This window comes from Symsagittifera roscoffensis, chromosome 7, assembly GCF_963678635.1.
Source record: "Symsagittifera roscoffensis chromosome 7, txSymRosc1.1, whole genome shotgun sequence".
Taxonomy (NCBI): Eukaryota; Metazoa; Xenacoelomorpha; order Acoela; family Convolutidae; genus Symsagittifera; species Symsagittifera roscoffensis.
In genome coordinates, this window is record NC_087068.1 from 2,013,879 (window position 1) to 2,041,445 (window position 27,567).

Genomic DNA, 27,567 nt, shown 5'->3' on the forward strand with positions numbered 1-27,567 from the left:
AGTTCCGTCGGAGAACTTGAAGAAAGTTAGATCCTCTGCAAAGACATCTAGGCCGGTGAAGCACAAAGGAGTAAAGACCAGACATCAACCGAAGAGATTGAAGTGACGAAAACTTACCCAGGTTCATTAAATTTCTTGAGATTAAGACGAAATGTTGGTCCGCCTAAGTTCTACGGTTCTCGTATTTGTATTTTGGGTGTTGTAGGTTGCACAGTCTTCACAGGTTTGGGAGGCGCCGGCAGACAACTCAATACTCTTGAGCAGCAAAGACACCACTGGAGACTCAATTAAGGAAAAGAATAGAGCGTGGTTACAATTTCTTGTGGAACAGACAACCAGTACAGCCTCAGAAAACATTATTCGGTCTCCAATCTTTTGGGGATATCCAGGAAAAAAAAAACAATTTTCATCCAATTAGAAGTCCTGGTTCTACTAACAATAACTCTACCATCTTCAGACACCAAAGCTAATGCAAGTTTCGAAATCGATTCGAATATCGATAATATTTCGTTAGGGTAAGTGGATGGATTCTCAAATGAACATTTACCCTTAACCCAAAGTTTAACTGAGCCGTCTTTCTTCTAAAGTCACTCGCTTCGTGGCATAAACTGCAGTCTGTCAGTTAACAGCAGTTATTCAATTATTTAAATAAACTGCTCCTAAATAATTAGAAAAAAAATCATGAATTCTTTCTTTGTAAGTTAATTTCTTGTTAATATACATTGTTGTGTTTCATACAATTTGTTTCGATTCTTAAACCTCCCTCTGGAAAAGAAAAGGTATAACTGTGTAGTTTTAGCCTAGAAATTGATCAAAATTTTTCCTGGTAAGAAAAAATGTTGTGATTGTGATATTATATTGCTTTTAAATATAATTAAAAGCAATAGAATATCGCAATATTTACTTTAACTGGTAATGTCTGACCATCAGCTTAATTTAACGAACTCCGTTAGAGCGAGAAGCTGCAGTTGTACTCAATTGTTAGATTTAACTTACGTTTAATTCAGTTTTTGTCTTGCCTCTTACTCATTTTAACACTAGTTTAGATAAGTCAGCAGAAAATTTTATTAGGTTGTGCCCCCCCCCCCCTCCCTCTTAATACTTTCCTGATAGCACACTTTAATTATTTTTATCGTTCCAATAATTCAATCACTTCTCAACATACAATTTTAGACCAAGTAAGTGAATCATCGTCTTTTTTTGAAAGTATAAACTACCACACATGCAGATAACTTCAGTTACCATACATGCTATTCAGACTTCGAACACACATAATAAAACACCTGCTTAGACTAACAATAATAACTTTTCATATCACATTAATGTGAATTCGTTTTAGAGATGTGACGTTTTACACAAAAAGTTACTGATGCAAAAAAAGCACACCTAACCTTTCGATATGCTACACCACCGCACCACAAACGTAAACGACTATTAAGGTCTAATTTCGATCAGTTAAATTGATCAAAATTTTAAATTTCCACTAAGATTTGTTATCAGAAAAGTCTAAAAAGGAAATTATTTTGACATCTCAACATGGAAGAGCTGAAGCTTCGGGCGGTGGAGTTGGAAAACAAATTGACAGCAATTGAGTACTCAGTAATTCATTTCCAACTGGGAAATTCGAACACTGCGAACCAGAATCAAAGTCAAGTCGAACAACGCGATCTACAGGTCATTGCCAAATTCAAGGTGAGTTCATTGGTTTCCTGACTTTTGTGAGCTAAAAACTTTCATTTAGATTCGCAAGACGTCTAATTAAAACCATCGTGTCATATAATCTTGTTTGGACCAAACAAATCATCATAGCCAGTCTCACAGAAGGAAGTTTCGGCCCCTGCCGCTCCTCCTACGTTTGGTATTTGGCCCCCTTCCCCCACCCTGCCTGACCATTCAAGGATTCCTCCTTTAACCTAATTTTATGACATGAAATTTTTTGAAAAGCAAACCTTACACCTGCCCGCGCAAATGCAGTTTTAGGATATAAACTTACTGTAACAGAAACTTTCTCTATAGGCGAGTCTCGGAAGTAAAGCCTGACAGTCGTAAAGATAGTGGGTTATGTATCAACTCACTACATTTTAGACTGAATTTTTTGATGCGTCACGCTCATTTTTTTTGTTAATGAGCGCCAATTTGGAGTCTAAAACTTGCACATGGCACCAGGGGCGGATCTAGGATTTTCTCGAGGGGGTGGGGGCGGATTTTCAAAAAAAATTTCGAAAATTTTGTCGAGCTTTTTTTTAGGCCAACCGAATTGATTTTTCGAGCTCTCCCTGAGCACAGTTTAGTCCCTGTTTTGGGCAAATTTTCTGTGCCGCAGCCAAAATTTTGTAAAAAAAAAACAGTCCAAAAATGCGTTTTGAGGCACTTTTTAGAAAATTTTGACCAAAAAACCGCGTTTTTGGCGCGCACTCCCCCATTAAAATAAGTATATTTTGGCGCCCAAGGCGCCATTAGAAAATTTTTAGGGCTGGTCGGCCAAAAATGGGTTTCTTAAAAAGTACCAAAGGGGGGAACCTTTGGGTCGGCTGGGGGTCGAATCCTTGAGGTGGGGCGTCCGCCCCGCCCCCCTAAATCCGCCCCTGCATGGCACCACTGTTGAAGCAACCGAAATTATTTAAGCTGTAGCAGACTAGAAGCTAATCTTCAAATGAGCGCATTTTTTTGTTGAGACTTGTACATTTGAATAAAGTGAAGAATATATACGCTCAGGGTGTTTTTTAGACCAATTTTCAAAATAATTATTCTCTCAGAGATCGATCCCTGAATCTTCGTAAGTCCTGCTGGGATCGCACAGCACTGCATTAATTTGACATCGGTCCAGCTAAACTGCTCGTTTTATTGTTTGGTGCTCCAAGTGTAACGCACAATCTTTACGCATGGTGAATCATTCCGCTCTACTCATTGTTCCAAAATGAATTGACGAAAGCTAATTAGTTTTATTAACTCTATAGGCGACTCAAATTGTAAAAAATTAAAATTTGTTGTTATCAGCCTGAATTTCATAGTTTGTCAATATTTCACACGGAGGTGGAGCGGGACCGAAACACTTGGTTACAACAAAAGGGTAGCACTGCAAGCTACCAAACAGAAAGTGAGATGAAAATATTAGGGGCGAAAAAAAAATGGAAAAAATCAAGGTTTCTTGGAAAAACGAAATATTCAATTTCAGAAAAGCAGACAGGCCATTAGCATTAAACAAGCTTTTAGTGTTTTCAGAGCGTTAACTGAGCCAAAAAATAAACGTATATAGATGCCTATTAATCCAAGAACAAAAATTACAGAACAAAGTATTGTCACAAAAAGTTTTTGTGCAATTAATTTTTTGAATTTCAATTTTTCTACTTCAACTGACCTGTTTTATTCAAATTATTTAAACTAACTTGATTCCGTTGAGCCGATGCAAAATAATTTTTTTAAACAAAAAAACATAAGCCGAAATCTTCTAGCCCGATTAAAATTTCGAAGCGATAAAAAATACAAAAAAAAAACGGAAAATATATCAGTCAGGGTTAGTTAACTTAAAAACTACAGGAGGTAATAAACGACATTCGAAACTTCAATGAAAGTTGCTTAAAGCGCAGTAATAATCCGTGGTGTGGTGTGGCAACTAAGCTGACAAAAAAGCCGAAAAACTATAGTCAGACTATTCAATTTTTCCCGGAAAAAAATCACTTTCAGACACTGAAAATATAACAAAGTCCGACTGGGACTCAAGCTCAGACCATAGAGTGCAAAGCAACCGCATTACCTCCATACCAAAGAGGAAGGGGCCTGGAAGTTACTAAGATTTGATAATATAGGAACATCAATTTCTTAAATTTGTAAAAATGTTGTTTAAAGGCAAAAAAGTTTAGTTCCTGATTACAAGACATTTGCTGTAACAAGTAGATCTTACCAAAAATATTCGAATTTAGTAATTGGGCAGTCAGAATGTTCAGGGTCTTAGTATTTAGGAATTTTTTAGGCATCAACTTGTAAACTTCAAAGTTTGAATATCAATTATTTACAGGAAACTGTATAGTAAGCATGAATAGATTTCTTTATTCAAGCTTATAATTTTGTTTGCTTCGAAACCAATAACTCTGAAAAAAATCAACCTTTTGACAGAGTTTTTGCATTTTAAGTGTTGCCAATAGCTACAAGCCAGCTATAAAATGAACTAAATTTGCAAAAATATGAAAATTTTAACCATTTTTTTCCTAATAATCCTACCCTCATTTTAACTGTCATTTTTAAAGATAATTTTAGCGTATATTATTGCAAAAAAAAACGTGTATAAAGTCAAAATGAAATGGTTTTTGAGAGGTGTTAATTTGCCCCTTACACGTTCAAATAACAAAGATAATGCGTGTTAACTATCCAAGTTGATCAAAATAGCAAACTTAAGACATTTTTCCAATACAAAACAATCATAGATAATTTTTTTTCTAATTTTGAGTTAATGCGTCAAAAACCTTCAGTTTGTTTAAAAATCCATCAAAAAATTCCATTTGAAATGTCGAAAATTGTCCGCAGTAAAAAACCAACCCGAGCACAAACTGTATGTCACTTTTTTCGGATTTTAAAACTTTTTTGATTTTGAAATAAAAAAACATTAAAAACATTAAAAACATTTTTTCAGAAAGAGTTTCCAATCTTGAGTTAAACAAATTTCTTATGCGTGCTTTTATCAATATAGTCATCCATACAATTCCAATGGTAAAAAAATTGCGCAACTTGTATTTTCCACAAAATTTGTATTTGAAACAATAGTCTGGCAAATCAGCTATAAATTTGCAACTCTACCAAGGTCTTTAAAACTTGTAGTAATTAAGTATTAGACTTCTTTAAGTGGAAAAATTTAAAACGAAACGTTGCTTCAATTGTTGTTTGATGAGTAGTGTATTAACTGCCTTCTATCAGAAATAACAGAACTTTTATAATAGCACCATCGTTGAATGAAGACTTAAGAGTTAATAAAAAGTCAAACACAACGTCAAACTAGTCAGCAATGTTTTTTATCGAAATTTTTTATACAATTTTTCGAATACGTTTCTATAGTATATTTGTAAAAGAGTTTAAATAGCCCCATCAGTAACCAACAAAAATTGACAAGATAAAAGAACAAAAAAAAGATGAAAGCTTTGGACAGCCAAACTCATAAGCTGAATTTTGTTTTGAAAGAATCAAAAATGATCAAAAAATGTTTTCAGTCCCTTCAAAGCCATGTCATGTCTCTACGTGTGCAGTACACCAATTTCACCCGCACATCAACTTCATTGCAGCACTTTCAAAGTGCGGATAGTAAGTGGAATGATGTGATTGGTGGGATGCGGACGAAGGCGGAGCAGAGGTGGAATCGACTGATGGATCTGGTGGTGTCTTTGGAGGACTCTCTTTGGGACAGAATTGCATATTACGGAAAGGTAAGTGGTTAAGGTCGCCGCCTCACAATCGAAAGGTCGCTGGTTCGAGACCCACCATGATCAACTTTCACTTTGAGAGCCAGGAGTGATTGAAAAATTTTTGGGCCTTTGTCTATTACCTCTGGAATAAATTTGGTCTCATCAAATCTGTACTTATTCCAATTTTCCTCAAAGCAGCAGTTTTATCAAATTTTTTCGGGTTGTCCACCTCTTTTGGACTACTTTTTGTTTTAAAACACGTACTACATAGAGTTCGTTTATTGTCGAATATTTACTTCCAATTTTTGTTGGTAGTTGTTTCAATTTTACAGAAAGAAGGGTCCAGCGTCAAGCGTCTCTCATTTCTGGTTCACTTCTGGCGAAAAGAGGACGAGGCATCTAATCAACTCGATATTTCTTCCATCTCACATTGTTCGACTTCTAAAAATAGCAACCAAATGGGGGTGCGACTGGATTTCGCAAAAGAGTTCGAACTGGCTTTGGAACAGGAGAAAGAAAAAGAGGAGAAAATCAAACAAGCTGACAGGGAACAATCAGAATTGATTAAGATCAAAGAAACAAGGGTAAACATTTTTTTTTATTATTGTTCATTAGGTGGGGAAAATTTAAACCTACTCCAACTTATTTTTGCCATTTTACCCTAAAATCAGGAGCTGGGGCAATCTTTTCCACAGCAATTCGATCCCGCTCCGATACACCATTTTAGTACATCCCTTTTCTACAAATCGCGCAAAAAGTAATTTCTAAAGTTACTTTTGGATCCAATTTTGACTTTTTGAGAGGGGGGTTTGAGTGTGCGACAAAAATGGAGAATGTTTGACAGGTTTTCCATTGAAAAAATCACATTTTTTGTCGCACACTCAAACCCCCCCCCTCTCAAAAAGTCAAAATTGGATCCAAAAGTAACTATAGAAATGGAAAGCTTGTCAAACATTCTCCAAAATTAGCGAAAAATTATTAAGAAATTCGAAATTACTCTATGCAGGCTACGCCAAATGAGCCTATATAGGATAGATACTTTCTGCTGATGTATGTCTAGCATTGTTGATTTCAGATCTACACATCCCAAATTGTGCCAAACCTTCCCAACCCCACAACACAGTCAAAACCAATAGACCAAAACAATAGCTACCCTGCCTCCAATACCACTGCCAATTCCCACCAATGGAACAATAGTCATTTTGAACATGATAGAAACGTCAGTCAACGTTCAAATTACAAAGAAAAGGGAGGAGAAATTGACCTTTTGACCCCTCCAAAGATTGACAAATGTCTACAAGTGAACTTCACAGTGCCTGCACATTCTGCATACCTGTCCCAATCAGGATGTGTTAATATTACTTGCAGTCATTGCAAATGTGTGACCGAGTTACCCGAAGAGTTTATTGTAAATTTAGAGCACGCCAGAAATGCAACTAAGATTACGAATCCGAAAGGTGAAAACCGACCAAACTTCACAACCGAAAGCAAGTTGAACGAATCAAATATTTCAAGAGTTTCAACTGCCCATCAAAATCAATTAAAAAACGCGACGTTTACAAAGCTCTATGACTCATATTCGGTTTCGGGAGAAAACGTAGTCGAACAATCAAATTCTAAACTGCCAGTTAAATACGAGAAAACTTTAGACGAAGTGAAAGAAAAAAGTCAAAACGAATCAATTCCATCAAACAACACCTTAAATGATAGTACCAACACAACAAAGAGCCAAAATTTAGACGTGTCTGAAGCCTCAAATAGCCAGGAAAAACAGCGCACTAAGTTGTATAAGGATTACTTGAAGCAAATTAAAGGTCGCGAGTACAAAAGCATCCATGAAATCATGAAAGAAATTGATTCGAAGGTCAAGGAAGAGCAACACAATATGTCAGTTTTGTCAACTAGACGCAACAAGTCAACAAAAACTGAGGACGCTCAAAATCAAACTGCACCAAAACTGGACCTGAATAAAAATCAAACCCAGGCTATTGATTCTGAAGTACAGAAAGCAGAGAACCTAAAATCTGGAATGGATCGCGGTGCCGGAAATTTTAATGAACAAAATGAAAATTTTGGCGAAAATAAGACTATTTCACATAGCAACTCATTGCAAAAACAATCTCTTGTGTTCACCCATAGTCATGTATTGAACAATTTTCCAATTCCAAAAACTGTGCCGAGCATGGAAAATTGCGAGAACAAAGAAAACTCGGCACAAAAAACGTCCAACACAGAAAACCAGACGCAAAAATTGGAGCCAGAAAAGTGGAATGCATCTGATTACGTCAATGTTAACAAAGTTAAGAATTCGTCAGATATCATCTGTGCGCCAACTGTCAATTCGGAGGTCAATTTAACGCGGAAAAAATTAGATGAAGACTATATCTATTCTAATGACGTGACGGCACCGCCCATTGAAGTAAATAAAAGTCAATTCCATCAAAGTGAAACCCAAATTCCAAGAATTAAGCAAAACGGTCCTTATGTAGAAAATGCAGCGCACTTAGAAATCGATAATCAGAATCAGGAAAATTGGAATAAAAAATATCGGAATCATGAAAAACGAAATCAGGAAAATGGAACACAAGGAAACCAAAATTTCAATCCAGATAATCAGAATCAAGGCTATCAAATTTATGAAAATTGTAATCAGGAAAATCGGAATCATGAAAATCGGGATCAGGAAAATCAGAATCAGGAAAATCAGAATCAGGAAAATCGGAAACAAGAAATTTCGGTTGAGGACTCTGAAACTACTCAACCAATAGACTGCTTGAATGATGAAGAAGTCACAAGACTGACCATCAACGGTTTCATAACTTCCACGCCCAGATTAGGAAACAACGACAATCAAAATGACGACACACTCGTGAAAACAAATGACTGCAATCCTCAAACTGCACAGAATGGAAATGTGTCAATTTTGGAATTGGAGAAGCTAGCCCCCCAAGAAGTGTACGTCTCCAGTTTTCGACTGAAGATGCAGCAAACTAATCGAAAACCACTGCCAGAAAACTCTCAACACATAAATGAATCTAACGATTGAGGCACATAGCACGAATTAGGACAGTTAAAATACAAGTGTTACTAAACTCGGATAAAAGTAAAAAGCTTACTAATTTTCTGAAAGGTGCTCTGAACAATAATCTGCTTAGCCGGAATAAGTGTCACAAACCTAGTCAGTAACACTTAGTAATAAAGTTAATACTCCTGCCAAAATACTTGTTTCCTAATAAAATTATAATTATAATTTGAACTGCCAAAATTTAGTGTTTTCATCAAACTTAGTTTTAAAAGCAAAGCTAACAAAATGAAGGCAAACTACACACAGAGGCGAAGCTCATTCTAGGCTAACATCCGGAAAAAAAAATTTTTTTTCCAAAAATTATTTGAAAACAAACTAACAAAGAAAATGGAATACACCTATTTACTACCTAAATGAAGGTAGTTTTAATTAAATTTTCAAGACATCGAGCATGTCTGAAATTTACCATTCCTACAGATTTGACTATTCTACAATAGTACCCTGCGGAAATTGAGGTCTACGCTTTTTATTGCTAAACGCCCTTTTTGAGTTTAAGACTTTTCGTAAAATCACTTGTGCAGCCGAAAGCGGTCAGGCTGCGGTAGACTTGAAGCTAGAAGTCAATTCAGTGATCGTTTTCACACCATATGGCGAGGAAAGTGTTCTCTAGCTGTAGGTCTACCACATCCTGACCAATTTCGGCTGCAATAGTGGCACCACGTGAAATGCTACACCCAAAAAAAGCTTGTGCGAAAAAAAGCGTTGGCTCTAACTCCCTCGGATATATTGTTGATCACATTTTAGATTATCGAATGAGTAAGGTAATTTTCTTAAGTTTATAAGCTTTGCTTTCAACAGAAATTTGACTGAAACAACCCGAGAAAATTCTAGACGCAAAAATGGCTTCGAGTCACAGGATAGCTTCACTCAACAAAAAAAACTCAGTCCCAAATGAGGAGAAAACGGACTAGCTTAGACAGTTCTGGTAACATTTTTAGATCCTCGGCGAATCCCAGAAGTCAAAAAATAATTGTATATATTGTTCCGAATCAATAGCATTATAGCAACACGAGTATTCAAATATTTTTTTTTCAAACTATTTTTACAACTAATTTATGAAAAATTGTTTATAAAAAACGGTACATATTTAAAAACTGAGCAACTTTCATTTTTTCTAAAATCAGTTTGAACAAAAAATTTTAAAATCCCAGCTTTGAAAATGAACCGCTTTAAAAGCTTATTAGAAAATTTAATTTGAATCGAAAAAAAAAATCGGAAAACCATCCGACAGAAATTAAGATGGCGGAAAAACGACAAAATCAAAAGAAAACATTCATTCAAAAAATATGTTTCAAAAGCTCTTTACTTCCTTGCATGAACAGTAAAGTAGTTTTATTTGATTTTTAAAGAAATTGATCAAGTCAGCCTTCCATTATGTCAGATTGAGCAGTTCGGCAGTTCACAGGGAAAATACTAGTTCCCGATAAGAAGAAATAAATTTGCACTTGCAAGTGAAATAAAAAACAATAGAGAAAAGTCAAATTCAATGAGTAATCTTTGAAGAGTAGAAAAAAAACAAAGTTTTTTAAATATAATGATACCCAAAAAATTTTTTTATCTTGATTAGTATTGAGATGTTTGTTTAACATAGTTATTTCAATTCATTATCACTAACGAGTATCGTTTGCTGCTTTTTGTCATGCATTTCAGTTTACAAAGACCACTTTTACAAAAACAACATTTTTCTCTTCATCATTTCTCCTCATCATTTGAGAACATTGAAAAAACTTCATGCCTCGCAAACTCAGAGGATTCGTACGAAAACTTCTAGAGGCTAGATTCATGAATCCCTGGAAAAATCATGGGAGCGTCTCAGCATATGGTTGAGAGTTTCTCTTATAAGTGAGACGAAAAACTAACGTAGAAATTTATTTTTAAGTCAAAAATTCCTAGTGTACAAGTGTTTCTGAACTTATGTAGAAATACCTTTGGGATAACTAACGCGCCATATAATTTAGCCTTTTGAAGCCTAAATCTTTTAGGCGAATTAAATGTCGCCAAGCTGAAAATGGGCAAGCAATTTAGTGTTATCTTTATGTTACCAGACACAAAAAAAATTTATTTTTTTTTCGCATAGCGTAATAAAGTAAAGAAACCATTGGGATTTTTTATCGTTTTTGAAAAAAAATATTAACATTTAAATCTTAGCATTGATATTGGTTGACTTGCTCATGTTACTGCTTGATAGCTACCTAGTCCCAAACCGCTGAAAAACTGTCAGATGTTCTATGCCGTTTTTGCGAATAAAAATTTAAAAAAAAATTGAAACCTAACGGAAATACTAAACATAAATCTACAACTTCGATATTTACTTATAGACGAATCAAGCAAAAGAAAAACGAGACAAATCTAATTAATCTGGCAAAAAGTTTTAAAAAATTTTTAACAATAAATTTAAAAAACAGAAGCAAAGCAGAGCTTCGAACTACTTGCGACACAGCACAAACCAAACAAAAAAAGAGAAATCGAAAAACGCAAAACTATTGAGCATATCTAGAACTACCTAAACTTTCTCATATTTCAAAATAAGTTTGTTAAAAAAAACATGCCAAACAAGACAATTGGATAAAAATTAGCAGCGAAATTAAACCGACAACTTAAGAGCAGGCACAAGTTGAGCCAAAAAATCCGTTTTTAAAAAAACTGTTAGGAAATTTCAAACCGATTTTGAAACTACAAAATACGAACATAAACAACGATAATGAATTTAGCTTATGGCACAAAAAAGACCGTTAAATGGCAACTAAGCCAACAAAACATAAGCAAAAAAGCGAAAATTTGACGTTTTTAACAATTTACCGGACAAAAAATCAGTTTCATACATGCTTAAAAGCAAGGCCAGACCAGGCCTCGAATTCTAGACGGTAAGATGTTGACTGCTTTACCTCTAGGTTAAGTGAGATGGAACCTGGAAATTCGTATGGCTCCAAAATTAAGCAAATTCATTTTAAGACAAGTTGTATACGGTAAAAATTCTGGTACTTTTCAGTACTTTTGCTCCCGCATGAGTAAAAAGAAAATTCAAACTGTCGAGAAACGCAACAAATTTAAATCTGCTATCTTTTGCTGAGCGGCTGCTAATATGACAATAACTGTATACGCTATTGCAGAAGCTCGCCACGAGAGGGCGCAGTTAATTTATGCACAAAATTGGACCAATCGAACAATCGTTATCAGAGACGCTCGCCGCGAGGGGGCGTGATTAATTTATGCACAGATTTGAACCAATCAGAACCAAGGAATCTATATAAAACAAAATCTCCCCCGAGAGGGCGCAAATAAAATATGCACAATCAGCGACCAATCAGATATCGTATTCATTGCTCCGGCAAAAGTCTCAACCATTCTATCACGTCCTGTAACACAACCCAGTCTCCTCCTGTATCTATCTGTAAAATATCAAAACAGTCTGTGCAAATTTGTAAATTTATTCCGGTCACTAGTGGATCACCGAGTCGCAAAAATCTTTCAATTTTAGATATGTCGAAAGCTATAGATGATCCCATCATGGAAGAAAGTTTCCGAAGGTTACTGAACGAATTCGTACAGCCAGGCAGATTCCCTTTTGGTCGCTCAAGGCCGGTTCGCAGACAACAAGCGAAGAAACCGAGAAGAATGTCGTCGGCGGAGGCAGGTGACCGCCGGAAAAACAAATATGCTACCATAATCGCGAACTTTAGAAAACAGAGGATGATGGAAACTAAGCCGCTAAGTTTTAAGCCGACAAATATTAAGAAGCGGTTACACAACGACACAGCTTCTTACGAGCATAAGTTTTACATGCGGAATAGTTTAGTGCACATTGAACGGCGAGGCAAAAAATTTGAAAATTTTTGAAATGCAAAAAGTTTGACGCAAAGAATAAAAATCAATTAATGCCTCTAGTAGCAGTCAAAATGTTGCTGAGTCTTACAAAAAAAACGCAGAAAGTGCCTAATCCAAAAAGAAACAAGTTCCGAACAAGCTCAAAATCCAAGCCTTTGTCGTCTCAAGCATGTGGTACACCTAAGCCATATGCACTGGATAATTGATTGACATTGAGTTTATTATGAGGCAAGTTGAAACACGCGTAAAATTTTCATATTCGAAAACTTGTGAACAGCTTTCTGTACCGAAAAAAAATCTAGTACCCTGTTTTAACACCCCTGCTCATCGCACGGTTAACAATACTAGTTGCTGCAAAAAGTAACAGTTCAAAACACTTTGGGTCTAAAAACTCAAACTCAGAAGCGAAAGATTCGTTGACAACTTTGATATTCGTGAGGTCCATACGACGCCTTGCCTTTTCATGAGAACCCGCAAGTTTTCTATGATGTCAGATATAAACTAAATGGGGGCCTTTCGATAGTTTTGATTTCGACACTCTTCTCAGCCAAGTATGTTTAATGAGCTGCGGGACTATGCAAAAAAACTTTTTTAGTGAGCTGCTAAATATCTGAATGAGCTGCGGAGCCATTCAAAAATCTATTACTCTGAAAAATACGCCTTTTGGTCATCACTGAGATAGTTTTGGTTCTATGAGAACTGTTTTTTTTCATCCTGTGATCTGACTGCTTTCTTCTAATCTCCCTTCTTCATGTTTCTGAGCAGCAGTTTTTTCTTTTTTTTATATATCGTTTTTGACTTCATTCGCATTTTGATAACCCACCGTTTGTGATAACTTTCAAGTGAGCCTGATAACCGCTGGAGAGAGATTGTATGTTTGTTCGCTCCCAGCTTTTTGCCAATTTTTCCGAAAACTAAACCTTGGCTTTGATAAAAAAAAAGTTTTGAATTTTGTTTCTACTTGTTACGTTTACTTTTTCTGCAAACAGTATAAAGAAAAACTGAAAATGTGACTACAATAGAGGCAAAAACATCTAAATTTCCATTGAACAAACTTTTAAGTGCCGCCTAAGTAAAAGAAACGTTTTTCGGAAAGCAACATTGATTTAAGAAACTTTTAATTTGAAATCTTGAAAAATTCAATCTCTCAAACTTGAAATTTTGAAAAATTCAATCTCTTTAACTTGAAATTTTGAAAAATTCAATCTCTCAAACGTTCTGGCCAAATAGTGTATCATAAACTTTTTGAACGATTGAGTCTTAAGCACTCCGCCCCTCGGAAAAACTCAATTGATGTTTAAAATTTGCAAAATAAAATGAAAGTCAATAAACATTGATTGGAATCATTTATTTGAAAAACACTATTTAACACACAGGCAAAGCTGCACTTGGCTAACACTAGCTAGAACACAAAAAAGCAGCTCTGTAAAGTGCAATGAGAAAAGTTGAAATAAGCTGCGAATTATTCGACGTCTCGGCTTCGATCTGTGACCTAGAGATTATGAGTCTCTAACCACAAAACCCGGCTCAACAATCATTCAACATATAATTGAGGCGCACTACTCAATCTAAATAAAATGTCCTTGGATATTAATTGCCTCACTCTATGAATTTACATTAGGCAATATTAATTTTTTTTTGAAATTTTATCAATATTTGGAAAAGTTACCTGAAAGTTAAAACTGATAATTCAGCAGTTTGCTCTAATACAAGGAGTCTTATTTCGACTTTAGAACAATTGAAATGTTCATGAAGCTCAGAGATAGACATATTAGTCCATTCTAAGCTTCTTTCTAAATAAATTTGAGCTAAGCTTCTACTAACAACTGTTTATTAAACTGTTTATTAACAACAAGGCATGCAGGTTGAGCAATATAAAAACTTTTTCATTTCATGAAAAAAGTTTCATTTATTCAAAAAAAAACATTTTTTTTCCGCAGCAGAACCACAATTGTTCTTGTAAAAAGCACTGACCCCACTCAAACTCAGCCGTCAGTAAGCCCAAAACTATAAAAGACGGTTGAAAAACCCTATGATGCAAATGACTTTGAACAAAGAAAAAATTGAAAAAGGAGCTAAAATTTTTTTGAATCAAATCATAATAATTATTTACTTCTTTAAAAGAGGTCCTTGAGAAGTTGATTTTGGCCATTCAGAAACGTGGTGCCAATCGTAAAAAAGCAGACAGAAATTAAGTAGAAACGCGGACAGAAATAAAACTGACAGCCAATCAGCAGAAAATAATGTATGTAGAGAATGCGAGGTGGTATAGCCGATTCGGAAACTAAACCGGCAAAGTTTTAGCCGACAAACAAAAAAGTAGAAAACTGTGCACGACAACTAGCAGACAGAAAAAGCGACGGAAGCCATTATATCGAAAAAAATTGTAAAAAAATGAGTGCCAAAAAAACTGAATTCTGAGAAAATTGAATCTGTGTCACTTTTCTATCCCGCTGGTAATTCTTAATAATAACTCCACTCTCGAAGCTAGAAAAAACCACGTTTTTTGCAACATTTTTACTTTGTTAGAAAATAGCGTTTAAGTTTCTTTCAAAACTGGAAATGCACTGAACTTTAAAAAAAATCGCCAGTCAAACAGCGAAAAATCGAGACTAAGCGTGAAAAAGTTTAAATTTTGCTAAAAACGCCAAGTCTTATATAAGCGTATTCACTACTTTCATAACTTAAAAATTCCAAGCTATAAAAAGACACCAAATTGTTACGTCTCCGGAAGCACAAGAGTTCATCTTAACACATTTTCGCCTTTAAACGACCTTCTGTGAGGCGACTAACACACTTTTTTGAGCTACTCACGTAACTTAAAATTATTTTTTTTATCGTGAAAACCTGCTTCGAAATTTAAGCGAGCAAGTGCGGTGAAAAATTTGTTGGCACTGATATTGGTGTGCTGGTACTGATATGGCCTTTACAAATCAGGCTTCGCACTGATACTGTGGCCACCCCGTAAGTCCACTTCGTTTTAAACCACTTAGAAACCTATTAACACTTTTTCATTAATTCTGAAGGCGGAATAGCAGTTTGAAATGAATTTGGAAAGCTATCTTCCAATCCTTGGTTCAAGATCTTTTTGCTACTCGTATATCCAATTAGTAACCTTGCAAGCAATTAATCTGCTGGCAAGCACTACAAAACTCGGGTTTTACAACAGATCAATTCAGCTTTCAACAATAGTAACGAAATTATCAAACCGAATTTATCATGATCCAAAAAATAACTCTGAGCCAACTGTACTGCATTTTTACACCCGTAAAGCACGCCATAAATCAATCAAAGTAGTACTGAAGCTTCTACGCTTTCATAACATGTAAAGTATAAAGAAAAAATCGCCTGAATGAAAACACGAAAATCAAGCAAAAGCGTAACATCAAAAATCACTACAATAAATGAGTTTCCTCAGTCTTTTCTTGCATGAATTGATCTTTCTGGCGTTTTTAAGATACACTTGTAAAAGTTGTTCAGAAGTTGGAAAACGATCATCACGAGCTATCAGAAGATCAGCAGTAGACGTGACAACTATAAGAGTTATGAGGTGGTTTCGGCAGCAGCGGGGGTCGCGTCGCCGGTGGCTTCTTCCGCAGCGGGCTTCGGAGTCTCTTCCGTTTTGGGTGCTCCTCCGGATGTGGCGTCCTCGAGGTCTGGCATGTCGTCTTCATCGTCGGAGTCCGGCTCCTCGTCATCATCCATACCCATGCCCATCCCGTCCATTCCCATTCCTCCCATTCCACCCATTCCATCCCCCATGCCTGCCATCATGCTCGACATCTAATCACAACACAACAAAATCGTAAACAACAACTCATCTAAGACATTTCGTAAAAAAACTTGCAAATCCTCATTTCGTACAAAACATGGCAATATTTTTAGTCTCCTTCGACACTGTGAGGTCCAACAATCATTTTGAAAGTAAGAATTCCTAAACTTTGTTGGATTGCACATAGCGAACTCCATACTTTCGTTTGTTTAAAGAAAGCTCGAAAAAGGTGTAGAAAATAGCGGGAAAAATACCCTGGTATATATCAGTTATGTTAACAATAATAAATAAAAAGCTTACGTCATTGTCAAAATTGAAGTCGTCTCCGTATTCGTCATCGCTTTCGTCCTTCCATCGCCCAAAGTCCACTTTGATGGTGCTGTCCTGTAATTTAGAGAGAAATAAAATACTAATAGCTCTTTTGTTTTAGTGGCAGAAAAAGGTTTTCATCAAAATGAGCATTTATAGAAAGAGAAGACTCGACGTTCGTTTAACGGAACCGATTACCTAATTTCGGTCAAGTCAGCATTTTATAACTACATTGCGACAGAGGCGCAGCAGCGCTTCATAAACAAGCAAAAAAACGGCCAATTAGCACTAAAGACAGACAAATAAAAGAAAATTAAAAAATCTCGGTGAATTGGCAGACTCAAAACAAAACTGCTCCTATCAAGGCTTTCACATATTTTTCCAATTTTATTGAAAAACCTTCCCCCACACGCTATGTAGAACAGCCTGAGATATTTCGCCTCTAGAAACGAATTAATCAGACTAAACAGCTTATTTGAACTCAATTTGGCATGGTTTCTGGGGCGATCAAATTGCTGCACAAAGCACAAAATATATCGCACGGTAATTGCCCTATATTAGCCAAATTGGCTTTTTTTCAAACAGCTATAACTAAACTTCGGTTTTTGCACGTTTATTGTTGGAGAGCGTAATATTTTTTTGATAAATAAATCAATTTAAATTAGGAAAACAGAAGCCAAGGAAAAAAATGAGCGTGAACAAATCTGAAACTTAGGACGTGTCAAATAGCTGGAAATTCACGAGTAACTCATTGCAGCTGATCATCGTCAGCACAAGCAAAAACATCACTGATCTTCACAAAAAAAATCATAAGACGGTAAGTATAAGGCCCATGAACTTCAGTAGATCGTCAAATACAGTCGACAGAAAGTTGGTTAAGTGTCAATGAGCACAAGAAAGCTGACAGAGGACGACTTTTCTGAAACTTTCGAATATCGAAGAAAAAAGATTTCACGTTACATCTCTTCAATCTTCAAACGTCGAGAACTTTTTGTGATTAAATGCTTTTTTCATACACCTACCCTAATTAGAGAAACTGGATCTAAGTTGATTTTTATATTCCGCTAGGAATTTTTTTTCTAATGTAGTGAAATCTAAATGAAAAAGATTTCCTAGCGGAATATAAAACTCAACATAGATCCAGTTTCTCTAATTCAACATTAACTTGCAGTGAAATCTTAAGTTCTTCATACTGCATTCCTGGTAGATCAACTACCAATGCCGCTTTTCTTATTTAGACAATTGAGGAAACTATTTGCAGAAAATAAAAACCTTGAATATATTTGTTGAGCTCGAAAAAGCTTTCGACCGTTCCCAGGAAACTGATCCCATGGGCTCTGAGACAAAAAAGAGTTCCCAAAAATCTGGTACGACTGATAATGTGTTTGTACACCGAGTAAAAACCAGAGTTAGCCGGCCCCAGGGATACAGTGATTACTTCGAAATTAAAGTAGGCGTGCATCAAGGATCGGCACTTAGCCCATTGTTTTTTATAATGAGACACGGTATATGCAGATGACCTAAAGATATCAGCTGAAACGGAATCCCAGTGTACTGATAAGTTTAATACTCGGAATAAGGCTTTACAAAAACGAGGTATATATGCTAACTTGGATAAGACAAAGCAATTGGTTTCAGGCCAAAACTGCAATCCTGGAAAAATCACGAAACTTCCATGCGCTTGTTGTTTGAAGGGAGTCGGTGCCAATTTAATACGCTGAAATTATTGAAATCAAGGGTTGCATAAATATGCAGTGGTCTGGGGGAAATACCTCAACATAATTTAAATAAGTTTGTCCAATAACATCCAATAATCCTTCCAATTGTCGCTCAAATCAGAATGTTGCTCTACGGACCAATCAATCTGAAACTATGAAAACTGTCAAAGAGTTGTTCTATCTTGATGACATGACTTCCGGTCAAAGCAACGCAATACTTGCGGTATCGGTCAGAATAGCAGCTTTCTGGACGAAATGGCGGCAAGTTTCGCCTCTGCTGCTGAACAAAAAAATTGACATGATAACAAAGTGTCATATCTACGGAGCTTGTCTCCAGCTAAGTCTGATATACTGCTCCAAAACTTGGCCGCAGAACATATCGATTTCCAGCTCTCTTATGAGTGCTGATATGGAGCTCTGCAGAGGATTACAGGAACCTTTTATAAAGACAGAGTTACCAAACGAAGCTGTAATTAAAATGACAGGTCTTCTTGATCCGGACAAGCTACAACTGCAGTAACTGTTACGATAAGTTTGCCATGTTCACCGAAAAGAAAATAACCATGCGCTAAAATCAACAGACCGTATTTCAGTCCCAGGTATAGACCAGCAGGAACACCCAAAAACGCTGGATTGATTCTGTTAAAGAAGACCTGAAAACTATTAGCCTCAAACCAACAGCATAACTTAATCAATGGCTTTTAAAAACGTATCAATTCCGTTAAATAGCTTGAATTCTATTCAGAAAGCCCTCATCTGAATACTGCAACTTGTTATCTAGATATATTATTGCGTACGCAATTTCCGAATGTCCAACCCCGCCACAATCGGAAATGGACAAAAAACGCAGAAGTAGTAGTAGGGTAGCGAAATCTGAAATTGAAACATTTTTTGTGTTATTTGCAACTTAGTCATAAGAGAGTGGAATTCTCTCATAAAGAAATAGATTTGAACTTGAAAAAAATCTTGAATCAAACTGCCCATATTCATATTTGAGCGCCATCAAATAAATCACAAAACGACTAATAATGTGTTCGTACACCGAGTGGAAAGCCAGAGTTCGCCGACCCCAGCGATGACTTCAAAATTAGAGTAGGCGTGCATCAAGAATCGGCACTAAGCCCATTGTTATTTATACTGGGATATGCTATATGCAGATGACCTTGTGATATCAGCTGAAACGGAATCCCAGTATACTGATATAATTAATACTTAGAATAAGGCTTTATAAAACGAAGTATGTAAGTTAACTGGGATAAGACAAAGCAATTGGTTTCAGGCCAAAACTGCAATCCTGAAAAAAATCACGAAACATCCATGCGCTTGTTGTTTGAAGGGAGTCGGTGCCAATTTAATATGCCGAAATTATTGAAAACAAGAGTTGCATAAAAATGTAGTGGTCTGAGGGAAATACCTCGACATAAATTAAATAACTTTGTCCAATAACATCTAACAATCCTTCCAATTATCGCTGAAATCAGAATGTTGCTCTACGGATCAATCAATCTGAAACTTTGGACACTGTCAAAGAGTTCTGCTATCTTGGTGACAAGATTTCCGGTGAAAACAACGCAGTACTTGCAGCATCGGTCAGAATAGCAGCTTTCTGGAAGAAATGGCCGCGAACTTCGCTTCTGCTGCTGGATATATTTATTGACTTCATTGCAAGGTGTCATATCTACGGACCTTGTCTCCAGCTAGTTCTGACATACTGCTCCAAAACTTGGGAGACCATAGCGACAATCAGCTCTCTTAAGTGTGCTGATAAGAAAGCACTGCGTAGGATTACAGGAGTCACTTATAAAGACAGAGTTACCAACGAAGCAGTAATTAAAATGACAGGTCTTCCTGATCTGAACAAGCTACAACTGCGGTCACTGTTACGATATTTTTGCCATGTTCGCCGATAAAAAAATATAACCATGCGCTTAAATCAACAGTCCGTATTTCAGTCTCAAGGAAAAGACCAGCAGGAAGACGTAAAAAAAGTTGGATCGATTCTGTTTAATAGGACTTGAACACTATAAGCCTCAAACCAACAGACTGCCTTAATCGAATGGCCTGGAAAAGCGTATCATATTCCATATAAAGCTTGAATGCTACTCAGAATGCCCTCATATGCTATTGCTTACGCACTTTCCGAATGTCCAACCCCGCCACAATGGGAAAATGGACAATAAAAGATTTAGTAGTAGTGTAGCGAAATCTGAAATTAGAATTCAATGTCAAAACAAAAATGACAAACGTTTTTTGTGTTATTTGCAGTTTTGTAATAAGAGTGGAATTATCTCCGAAAGAACTAGATTTGAACTTGATTAAAAATCTTAAATCAAACTGCTTAACTTCAGATTTGAGCGTGATCAAATAAATCTTTTTTTTTCTGGGACAGAAATGCATTGAAAAAATCAACGCATCTATCCAAAGCGGATTAAAATTATCCGGACAAAACCATTCAAGCTTAAAACTTAGAACAAAATGAGTTCAATTAAGAAAAAATATGAAGATTAAACTAAGATTAATAATAGGGCGCAAATTATTTTGCGAAATTCGGTCCAAAAATCCTAGCCCAAAAAAGGAGTGAATGTTGGATTTTGTAATAAATCCAGAATTACGCTTCGACTACCGCTGACAAAAGTATATCAAAAAAGGCTTCTGTTGACAATTTTAGTGTAGCCAATTAATTCCAATTTTCGAGCTTTAAACACTTTTCGCTGAACAACGATCTGCCATACAATTTTTTCGAGTAGAAAAAAGCATAAAACACCGTCAAAAAGGCAATCGCATAACTATTTTGAATTAGTTTCAGCTTTTAGGCCAGATTTCTTCATAGCTTTAAAACGTTGTCCAATAAATTTGTTGAAAACTATAAACATTTTTTAGAAGGCTTGAAAAAACTCACAAAAGAGTCACTTAAAAAGTGAACATGCAAAAAAAAAGACTTTAAAGGACGGTTTCCTTGGAAGGGACTAAGTGGCCATCCTCCCCCACATAACCGAAGTGGCATTGAACGGAAGCGGTCATCTAATTGCTAATGCCGCCCGCAGCGTTTCAAATATTGATCGGTACGCATTATAACCGCTACGCCCCCAAAAGGATGAAACAATTTTTACTATGAAAAATCATGACCTTCCATGACTCATCTAACTATAATCCATTTAGATGGCCATGATCTTTAGCAACCCTTTCCGATATAACAGTTTCTGTCTGAAATTTCGAAATAGCAGCTGCACAGAGAAAACAAAGTGTACATGAATTTGGTTGGTAAACAGTGACCTTGGCGAACATTCTTAAACAGTGAACATAAAACACAATTTTCGACTGTGTATTGATAATCATAAGCGGGGCAGTACAACAGTACCGAAAATAAAAAAGTGTTCAACAGTGCCGAAAACTGATGATTTTCGGCACTGTTGAACAATTTTTATTTTCGGCACTGTTGTACTCCGGCACTGTTGAAGGCCCCCGTATAAGCAAACACGTATGTACTGCTGTGCCTTCCTGTCCTTTCAGTACTCACTTTGACTTTGTGTTTGGTGAGTCTGGGCCAGAAGGAGTGGTCGTCAGAGGAGGCTTTCTTCAAAGTACACAGAATGTCTCTGTCCGAGTGTCTCACTTTCACATCCTACACAACAAGAACAACATAAACAAATCTAATATCCTTATCAAACCAACAAGTCAATCAATAATTGCAAATAAATCTATCTATTAATCAGTTAAATAATTACAGATCACTATCATTCAACTGATAGTAGCCAAATTAAATTAATTGCTGCAATTAACTCCCAATCGATCGAACTCTAACATCGCTCTTTTTGAACCCTATTCCTATTGCAAATAAATTACCAAACTATTGGCCAAAATGTCCTTTTTTTCGGATACTTTCCATTAAATCATACAGCTATTTCATCAAACCTAAACCCAAACGACTATTAGCTATTTTGAGGGTCTAAATTTGGTACTTTCAGGCCGAAAATTTACTGGAGGGTCTAAAATGAGAAATATTTTCTTATTGTTACGAGTTATTTAACAAATTATATCGAAGTAAATTCACATCACTAATGTATAATCACGCTACTTATATCAGCGAAACACCACCCATATCTTCAAAAAAAAAAGCCCAAAAGAGTTCTAAAGCAAATATGCAGATCAAACATCAACTGCTGTGGTCACTTACACTTTTTACTTCTTTGAACAGTTCGATTTCTTTAACTAGCTCAGTCCCTCCCTTCTTCGTGCAGCTAAAACAATAAAAAAAAACATTACCATTTGGAGCAAAAAAATTTCACTTGATTGCGAGCAGACGTAGCTTTGATTCAATAGCACTTTGTTCGTTAAAATCACAAAATTCAATTTGAGTAGCACGATTGCCTGCTCTCTACGATGGCCCAAAAACTGTAATCTCGCCGTGTAAATGTCTTCAAATGATGCATCCAGTAATAATTTAAGAAGCCAGTTGAATAACCGAGAAAGTCAACAACCCACTCTACCCTAACAAACTCAGGACGCAGACCATTTTTGCAGACGGTTCCAATTCGAGCTCGTGTAAAAATCACCCCGCCCCTCCAATTACATCCGGCAAAGCGTACCTTTTGACGATTTAAACACCTCACTTATTTTCACGATCACTTTTATTGGTACCATTTCTGTTTATACAATTTAGCTCCATTAAAAACACAGAGGCGAAGCGGAGCTACACAAAACAAGAAGGCATCTAAACTGGAGAAAATCGAGAAAAAAAAACCGAAAATGTCGAAAAAACTAAATCAATCAAAATGCATAAAACTAGTTTTGAAACAAAAACATGCCAAGATAACACAATGTTAAAATATCAAAATATCATCGCAAGAACGTATCAAGCAGTAATAAAGCCAAAAAGACCGTAGCAAAAACCCTATTAACTGAAAAAGTAATCAAAACAAAAACACACAAAAACTTATTTCGTTCGTCAAGTGACGCAATATGAGGCCACTAAGCCAAGATGTTATGAGCCGAAACTAATCGAACTGGAAAAAAAAACAAAAACTTGAAAAAAACATCGCCATTAAAGCACACACACATACACATAGAAACTTTTTTTTTTCAAATTACAACCAACATACACAAAAAGCAAATTTCTAAAAGAACAGATATTTTAAATGCTAACATGCACAGCAAGTCTGTTTCAGATTTGTTGCTAAGAGAGGCTTCCATGTCATGTGAACAAAGCTATTTACATGAAAAAAATCTAGTACCCAGTTGCAATTCACTATCGCAAATGTAACAAGTCTAAGCAGCTATAGTCCAGTATTTTTTGCCATAAACTATGCACATGATTGGCAACTAAAATAATATTGAAATCGCCTTGTGTAATTGCGGAAAACAAAAAAAAGTTCAGATGATATATTTCTGGACTCGATCAAGTGAAAGATTTGAGAACATATTCAATCTGGAACTTTGAACTTGAAAACTGTGATAATTTCAATGTCTCGATTGATTCTATTTTTTCTATTCCGGTTGTATAAAAATTACTCACTTTTTGAAGAAACGCCAAAAAAAACTTCCAGATCTTTCAAGTCCCTTTTCTTTTGAGGAACCCTCCGAAGAAGAAGACTTGAACTTTTTACAAAGAGGCTAAGTTACACTTCGCAACCTAGCGACGAAACGTCAAAAACAGCTCTTGAAGGCAAAAAATACAAGCAAAAATAAGTCTTCAAAAAACTTTCTCCGATCCGAAAACAAACCGCCGACCTAGAGTCCTACGTTCTGTGCTCTGATAAATAAAAAGACACAAGTCACTAAGAAAGTGGACATCGAACACATACTATACAGCAAAAGTGAACACTTTGTTGCGACTTGGGTTAGCGGAAAAAAGGATTCCGAGTAAAACACTAAGCTCGCTACATCGTTTGAGTGAATAGCTGCGCTTTATACCTCAGTTAAGACAATTACAATATGACTACTCTCACTCAGTCAACTCCTAACTTAGTCAACCCAAAGGAAAATCTTTGCCAGCTGAATAATGAAACATGCATTTCGCAATTTAGGGCAATTTTCAAAGAGCAATACCATGGTTTTCTTCTTCATTGCGGATTGGATCACTTTTTGACCCCCAACATCGGATACACAAAAAAGTAACACTAGCGTTTTCTTGCAAGTTTTTCTGTTGCTTTATGTCAGTTCTGACATACCAACCATGAGGTATGATTTTTTGTGTGGTACTGTTTTTAGACTGATGATGGCGTGAAAGCCGAAAACGTTTTTGAATAGATTATTTATATTGATCCCTATTTTTTTCTACCAAAAAGTAGCTAATTCGTACATCTGCCGGCCGAAAAAACAACAACTGTATAGTGTCTCACTTGTTAGAAGATGTTACCGTCCTGACATTTTACAGAGCAAAATGGCCTTGTTTTGAAAAGTCTATTTAAACTGTTTTAAAACACCTTGTTTTAAAACGTGCCATCCCTGACTCACTTATCTTTTACATTCGTCGGGTACAGTCAATGCCATTACCTTCCTAAAGCTGAATGAACCAACTAACAAGTAGGCCAGTTGAACTTGCTCTTGGCCCATTTTACTCATGAAACTATTACGAAAATAAACATCCTCCTGAATCCTCATTAATAAAGCAACATATAGATTATTCCCAAAAGATTACTTAGCCAAATATAAACTACCAACTTTCGTCAAAACCAACCCATACCCCCTTCCCTCTATAAAGACCGGAAATCGATGCTATTGTAAATGCTTGTAAAAGAATTATTGGTAAACTACACGGATAATTTATTACCGGAAGAAAACTTATCCTGGGCACGTGCCCCTCCGCTATGTTCAACAGCTGCCTCAATAAATAGAGCCACTCTCAAGACATTTCAACAGCCAAAAAAGAGCTCATGAAAAATCATAATTATTCGAATAATTCGTCAACGAGAACGACACTTACACTTCCGACAATAGTTGTTGAAGAAACAAGATACTTTGACTTTCAATGGTCTTGTGGATGAAAGAATTTCTACGTCGCTCAAATTATTTTGTAGTTGTTTTCGAGAGTTTCAAGTTCGAAATTACGCTCAATCATGCAATTTTAATCCATAAGATATTTTACTCAACGGTTGGGGTCTATACAACATAGATTCAAATCTGACGAACAAAGAAGGATCAGCATTTACTTTGTTGCAATTTCTTACCGAAAAGTAAGTTTATTTTCTTTGGCTTCCACGGTAGGGTTCGATGTATCTGTAACTTCAAACGTGATAACGACCTGTTCTTTACTTTGAGCCCACATACACGGTACAGCAGCCATTTTAACACACCTGCAAAAATAACACAGCTAAATTAGACTATAAGCACCGCCTCTAACACATTTTTATGGCCGTGGACAGCGTCTACATCAGCTTTTTCTATTATAGTCTCCCGATATATTTTTAAAACAGACGAAAAAGAGCCGATCAAATGGAGGAATTACATGGTGTTTAATACTGGTCAACATTGAAAACGCATCAAAGACTTGAAAATTTTTAAAATGTTTGTGAAATCGGTTGAAAATTTTTTTTCGGGTTACGTTTCTTCAAAACGAACACGTAACTCGACATGAGAAAAACTATAAGTTATGTATTACAAGTTTCGTTGTTTTGGTTAGTTGTATTTGTCAGTTTGTGACATTCGACCAGAATGGCCTGAATGAATAGCAGAAACGAATTTTCTTTTGGAGCAGTTTTGTGGGAGAATTGGCTGTTTCGAGGACTTAACAGTAATCGTTCAAATGAGCGAATTGGGAGATGTCGGTTTTGATTGAAATGTGAAAATTTAAAAATTCGTTCGTTTGTTTGTGAAGACACGTGACAATTTTTTTTTCGCGAACACTGAAAAACCGCGAAAATTAGAACAACGGTTTTCGCTGATATAACACAGAAGTGCGACTAACGAGAGAAACGACAGAAATTATAGTCGAAGATATTAGCGGAAGAGCATTCCGAATTGTAACGATTGTACAGCTACAATCGTTACGGAGCAATGCCCGAGAATCAGGAGGGCTATTGGGAGGATTCTGCTACCCTTCCTAGTGGTCATGAAGTTGACTCAAAGAAATACAAGAAACCAAAGAAAAAGAAGAATAGAACCTAAGAAAAAGCCAAAAATAACTTAAAACATTCACCAAAAAACCAAAAACAGTGAAAGTAAAAAAACAGTAGAAATCATCCCACCAAAAAAAAATGTAATCCCATTCTCCCGTTTGTTGTTGACAGACGTATTTTTGCTACAGACATTTATATCAAACAGAATCGTTACGATCAAAATTTTGGCCTGTTTCTGGTGCCTGTACTGTAGGGTTGTTTCAGTATTTAAGCACACTAATGCAAAGTTGCGCTCAATGCGGAAGTGTCACGGTATTAGAGTGGAAGACTGATCCGGCAAGCAAGTCAAGGAGCAGTAGGAAGGGTCTCAAGGACAACGACATTCGACTGCTTGGTAATTTTAACTTATTGTGTATCCCTTTTGGTACGATACCAACCTGTGGGGTACTCGACAGTGCTTGCACTGTAGTGACCCTCCATGGGATTGCAAATTTCCGAGTTAAGCACCTGAATTCGGATATTGAACTGCCCCGTAGGGTTTTTATAATATAATAACTACTATCTATACTACTCGCACTAATATTCTTATACCGTTTTTTAGTCAAATAGTCCGTAAACAGACCAAACTTTAAGAACAAAATAGTGTTAATTTTTGACCAACACAAATCGCAATTTTTGAGATATCGATACTTTTTGAAATGGAAAAAAGTTAGTGAGTTACAGCGTAATTTGACTGGTATAACTAAAAGTACTGGTTGAATTAAGTGCGGACGTGGTTGGAACTAATTGGGTCAGAAATCCAATTTTTCGTGATTTTAAAAAAAAAACGCCACAAAACAAAATCTTTTCTCGAGTTCTTTGAGTTTGTTATTCGGACAACAGAAAATAGTGAATCGACCGGTTTTAAAACCCGTTCGCCAATTATCTTCCTGACCCCGGTGAAATCGAATTTAACGAGTTTGATTTAGTGGACTCATCAATCCGGAGGGCTTCAAATAGCATTATTTTTTGCAAATTTTTTCAACTGAAACGTTTTGGATCGGGTTTTTGGCATTGAACTAGAAGAGTATAGACCTTCTGAATCGGATCAAAAAATTTCAGTCAAAAAAACAAGAATTGTGGAAAAAGAGAGGTGGAACCTATATTTTTGAAATTTTTTTGAGTTTGGAAGGGTTAAGGAACCTAGAAAACGACAGTCGAGTCGGAAATAGGCTCATAGAAAGACCCCTCGCAGTTTGGAGAAATTGTTAAATAAGCAGCTTAGCTTCATGCCGGAGGGGTCTTAATCCAGAAATAAATCTTCCTAATTAGTTCATTTTGTATAAAAGGCTCTGAACTGTGTTGGGTTCTGCATAACAGTCTCGGGTTAACCCTTTTGCCAATTTGGAGAGTTCCTGTTTTTTGGCAATCCGGA

General features: G+C 36.2%; 2 protein-coding genes across 2 annotated transcripts; one reads left to right on the top strand and one right to left on the bottom strand.

Annotated features, from left to right (window-relative positions):
* The first annotated feature begins 1,174 nt into the window (after positions 1–1,174).
* LOC134851094 (GATA zinc finger domain-containing protein 14-like) lies at positions 1,175–8,673 on the top strand. Its single transcript, XM_063867022.1, has 4 exons — positions 1,175–1,692; positions 5,199–5,411; positions 5,723–5,974; positions 6,466–8,673. Exons 1-4 carry the CDS (start codon positions 1,537–1,539, stop codon positions 8,434–8,436), a joined length of 2,592 nt encoding a protein of 863 aa, XP_063723092.1. The 5' UTR covers positions 1,175–1,536; the 3' UTR covers positions 8,437–8,673.
* A 6,785-nt stretch (positions 8,674–15,458) lies between these two features.
* On the bottom strand, positions 15,459–25,427 carry LOC134851095 (prostaglandin E synthase 3-like). The gene is made up of 5 exons (XM_063867023.1): positions 25,266–25,427; positions 22,274–22,337; positions 21,617–21,721; positions 16,373–16,456; positions 15,459–16,083 (listed from the first exon to the last, which is right to left on the bottom strand). Exons 1-5 carry the CDS (start codon positions 25,379–25,381, stop codon positions 15,844–15,846), a joined length of 609 nt encoding a protein of 202 aa, XP_063723093.1. The 5' UTR covers positions 25,382–25,427; the 3' UTR covers positions 15,459–15,843.
* Between the last annotated feature and the right edge of the window lie 2,140 nt (positions 25,428–27,567).

Bases quoted from the DNA above. Each gene is read 5' to 3' on its own strand.
- LOC134851094 (XM_063867022.1), top strand. From the start codon at position 1,537: ATGGAAGAGCTGAAGCTTCGGGCGGTGGAGTTGGAAAACAAATTGACA. The intron at 1,693-5,198 runs GTGAGTTCATTG...AAATGTTTTCAG, and splicing joins AGGTCATTGCCAAATTCAAG to TCCCTTCAAAGCCATGTCAT. The intron at 5,412-5,722 runs GTAAGTGGTTAA...TCAATTTTACAG, and splicing joins GAATTGCATATTACGGAAAG to AAAGAAGGGTCCAGCGTCAA.
- LOC134851095 (XM_063867023.1), bottom strand. From the start codon at position 25,381: ATGGCTGCTGTACCGTGTATGTGGGCTCAAAGTAAAGAACAGGTCGTT. The intron at 21,722-22,273 runs GTAAGTGACCAC...CTTGTTGTGTAG, and splicing joins TGTTCAAAGAAGTAAAAAGT to GATGTGAAAGTGAGACACTC. The intron at 16,084-16,372 runs GTAAGCTTTTTA...TGTTGTGATTAG, and splicing joins ACTTCAATTTTGACAATGAC to ATGTCGAGCATGATGGCAGG.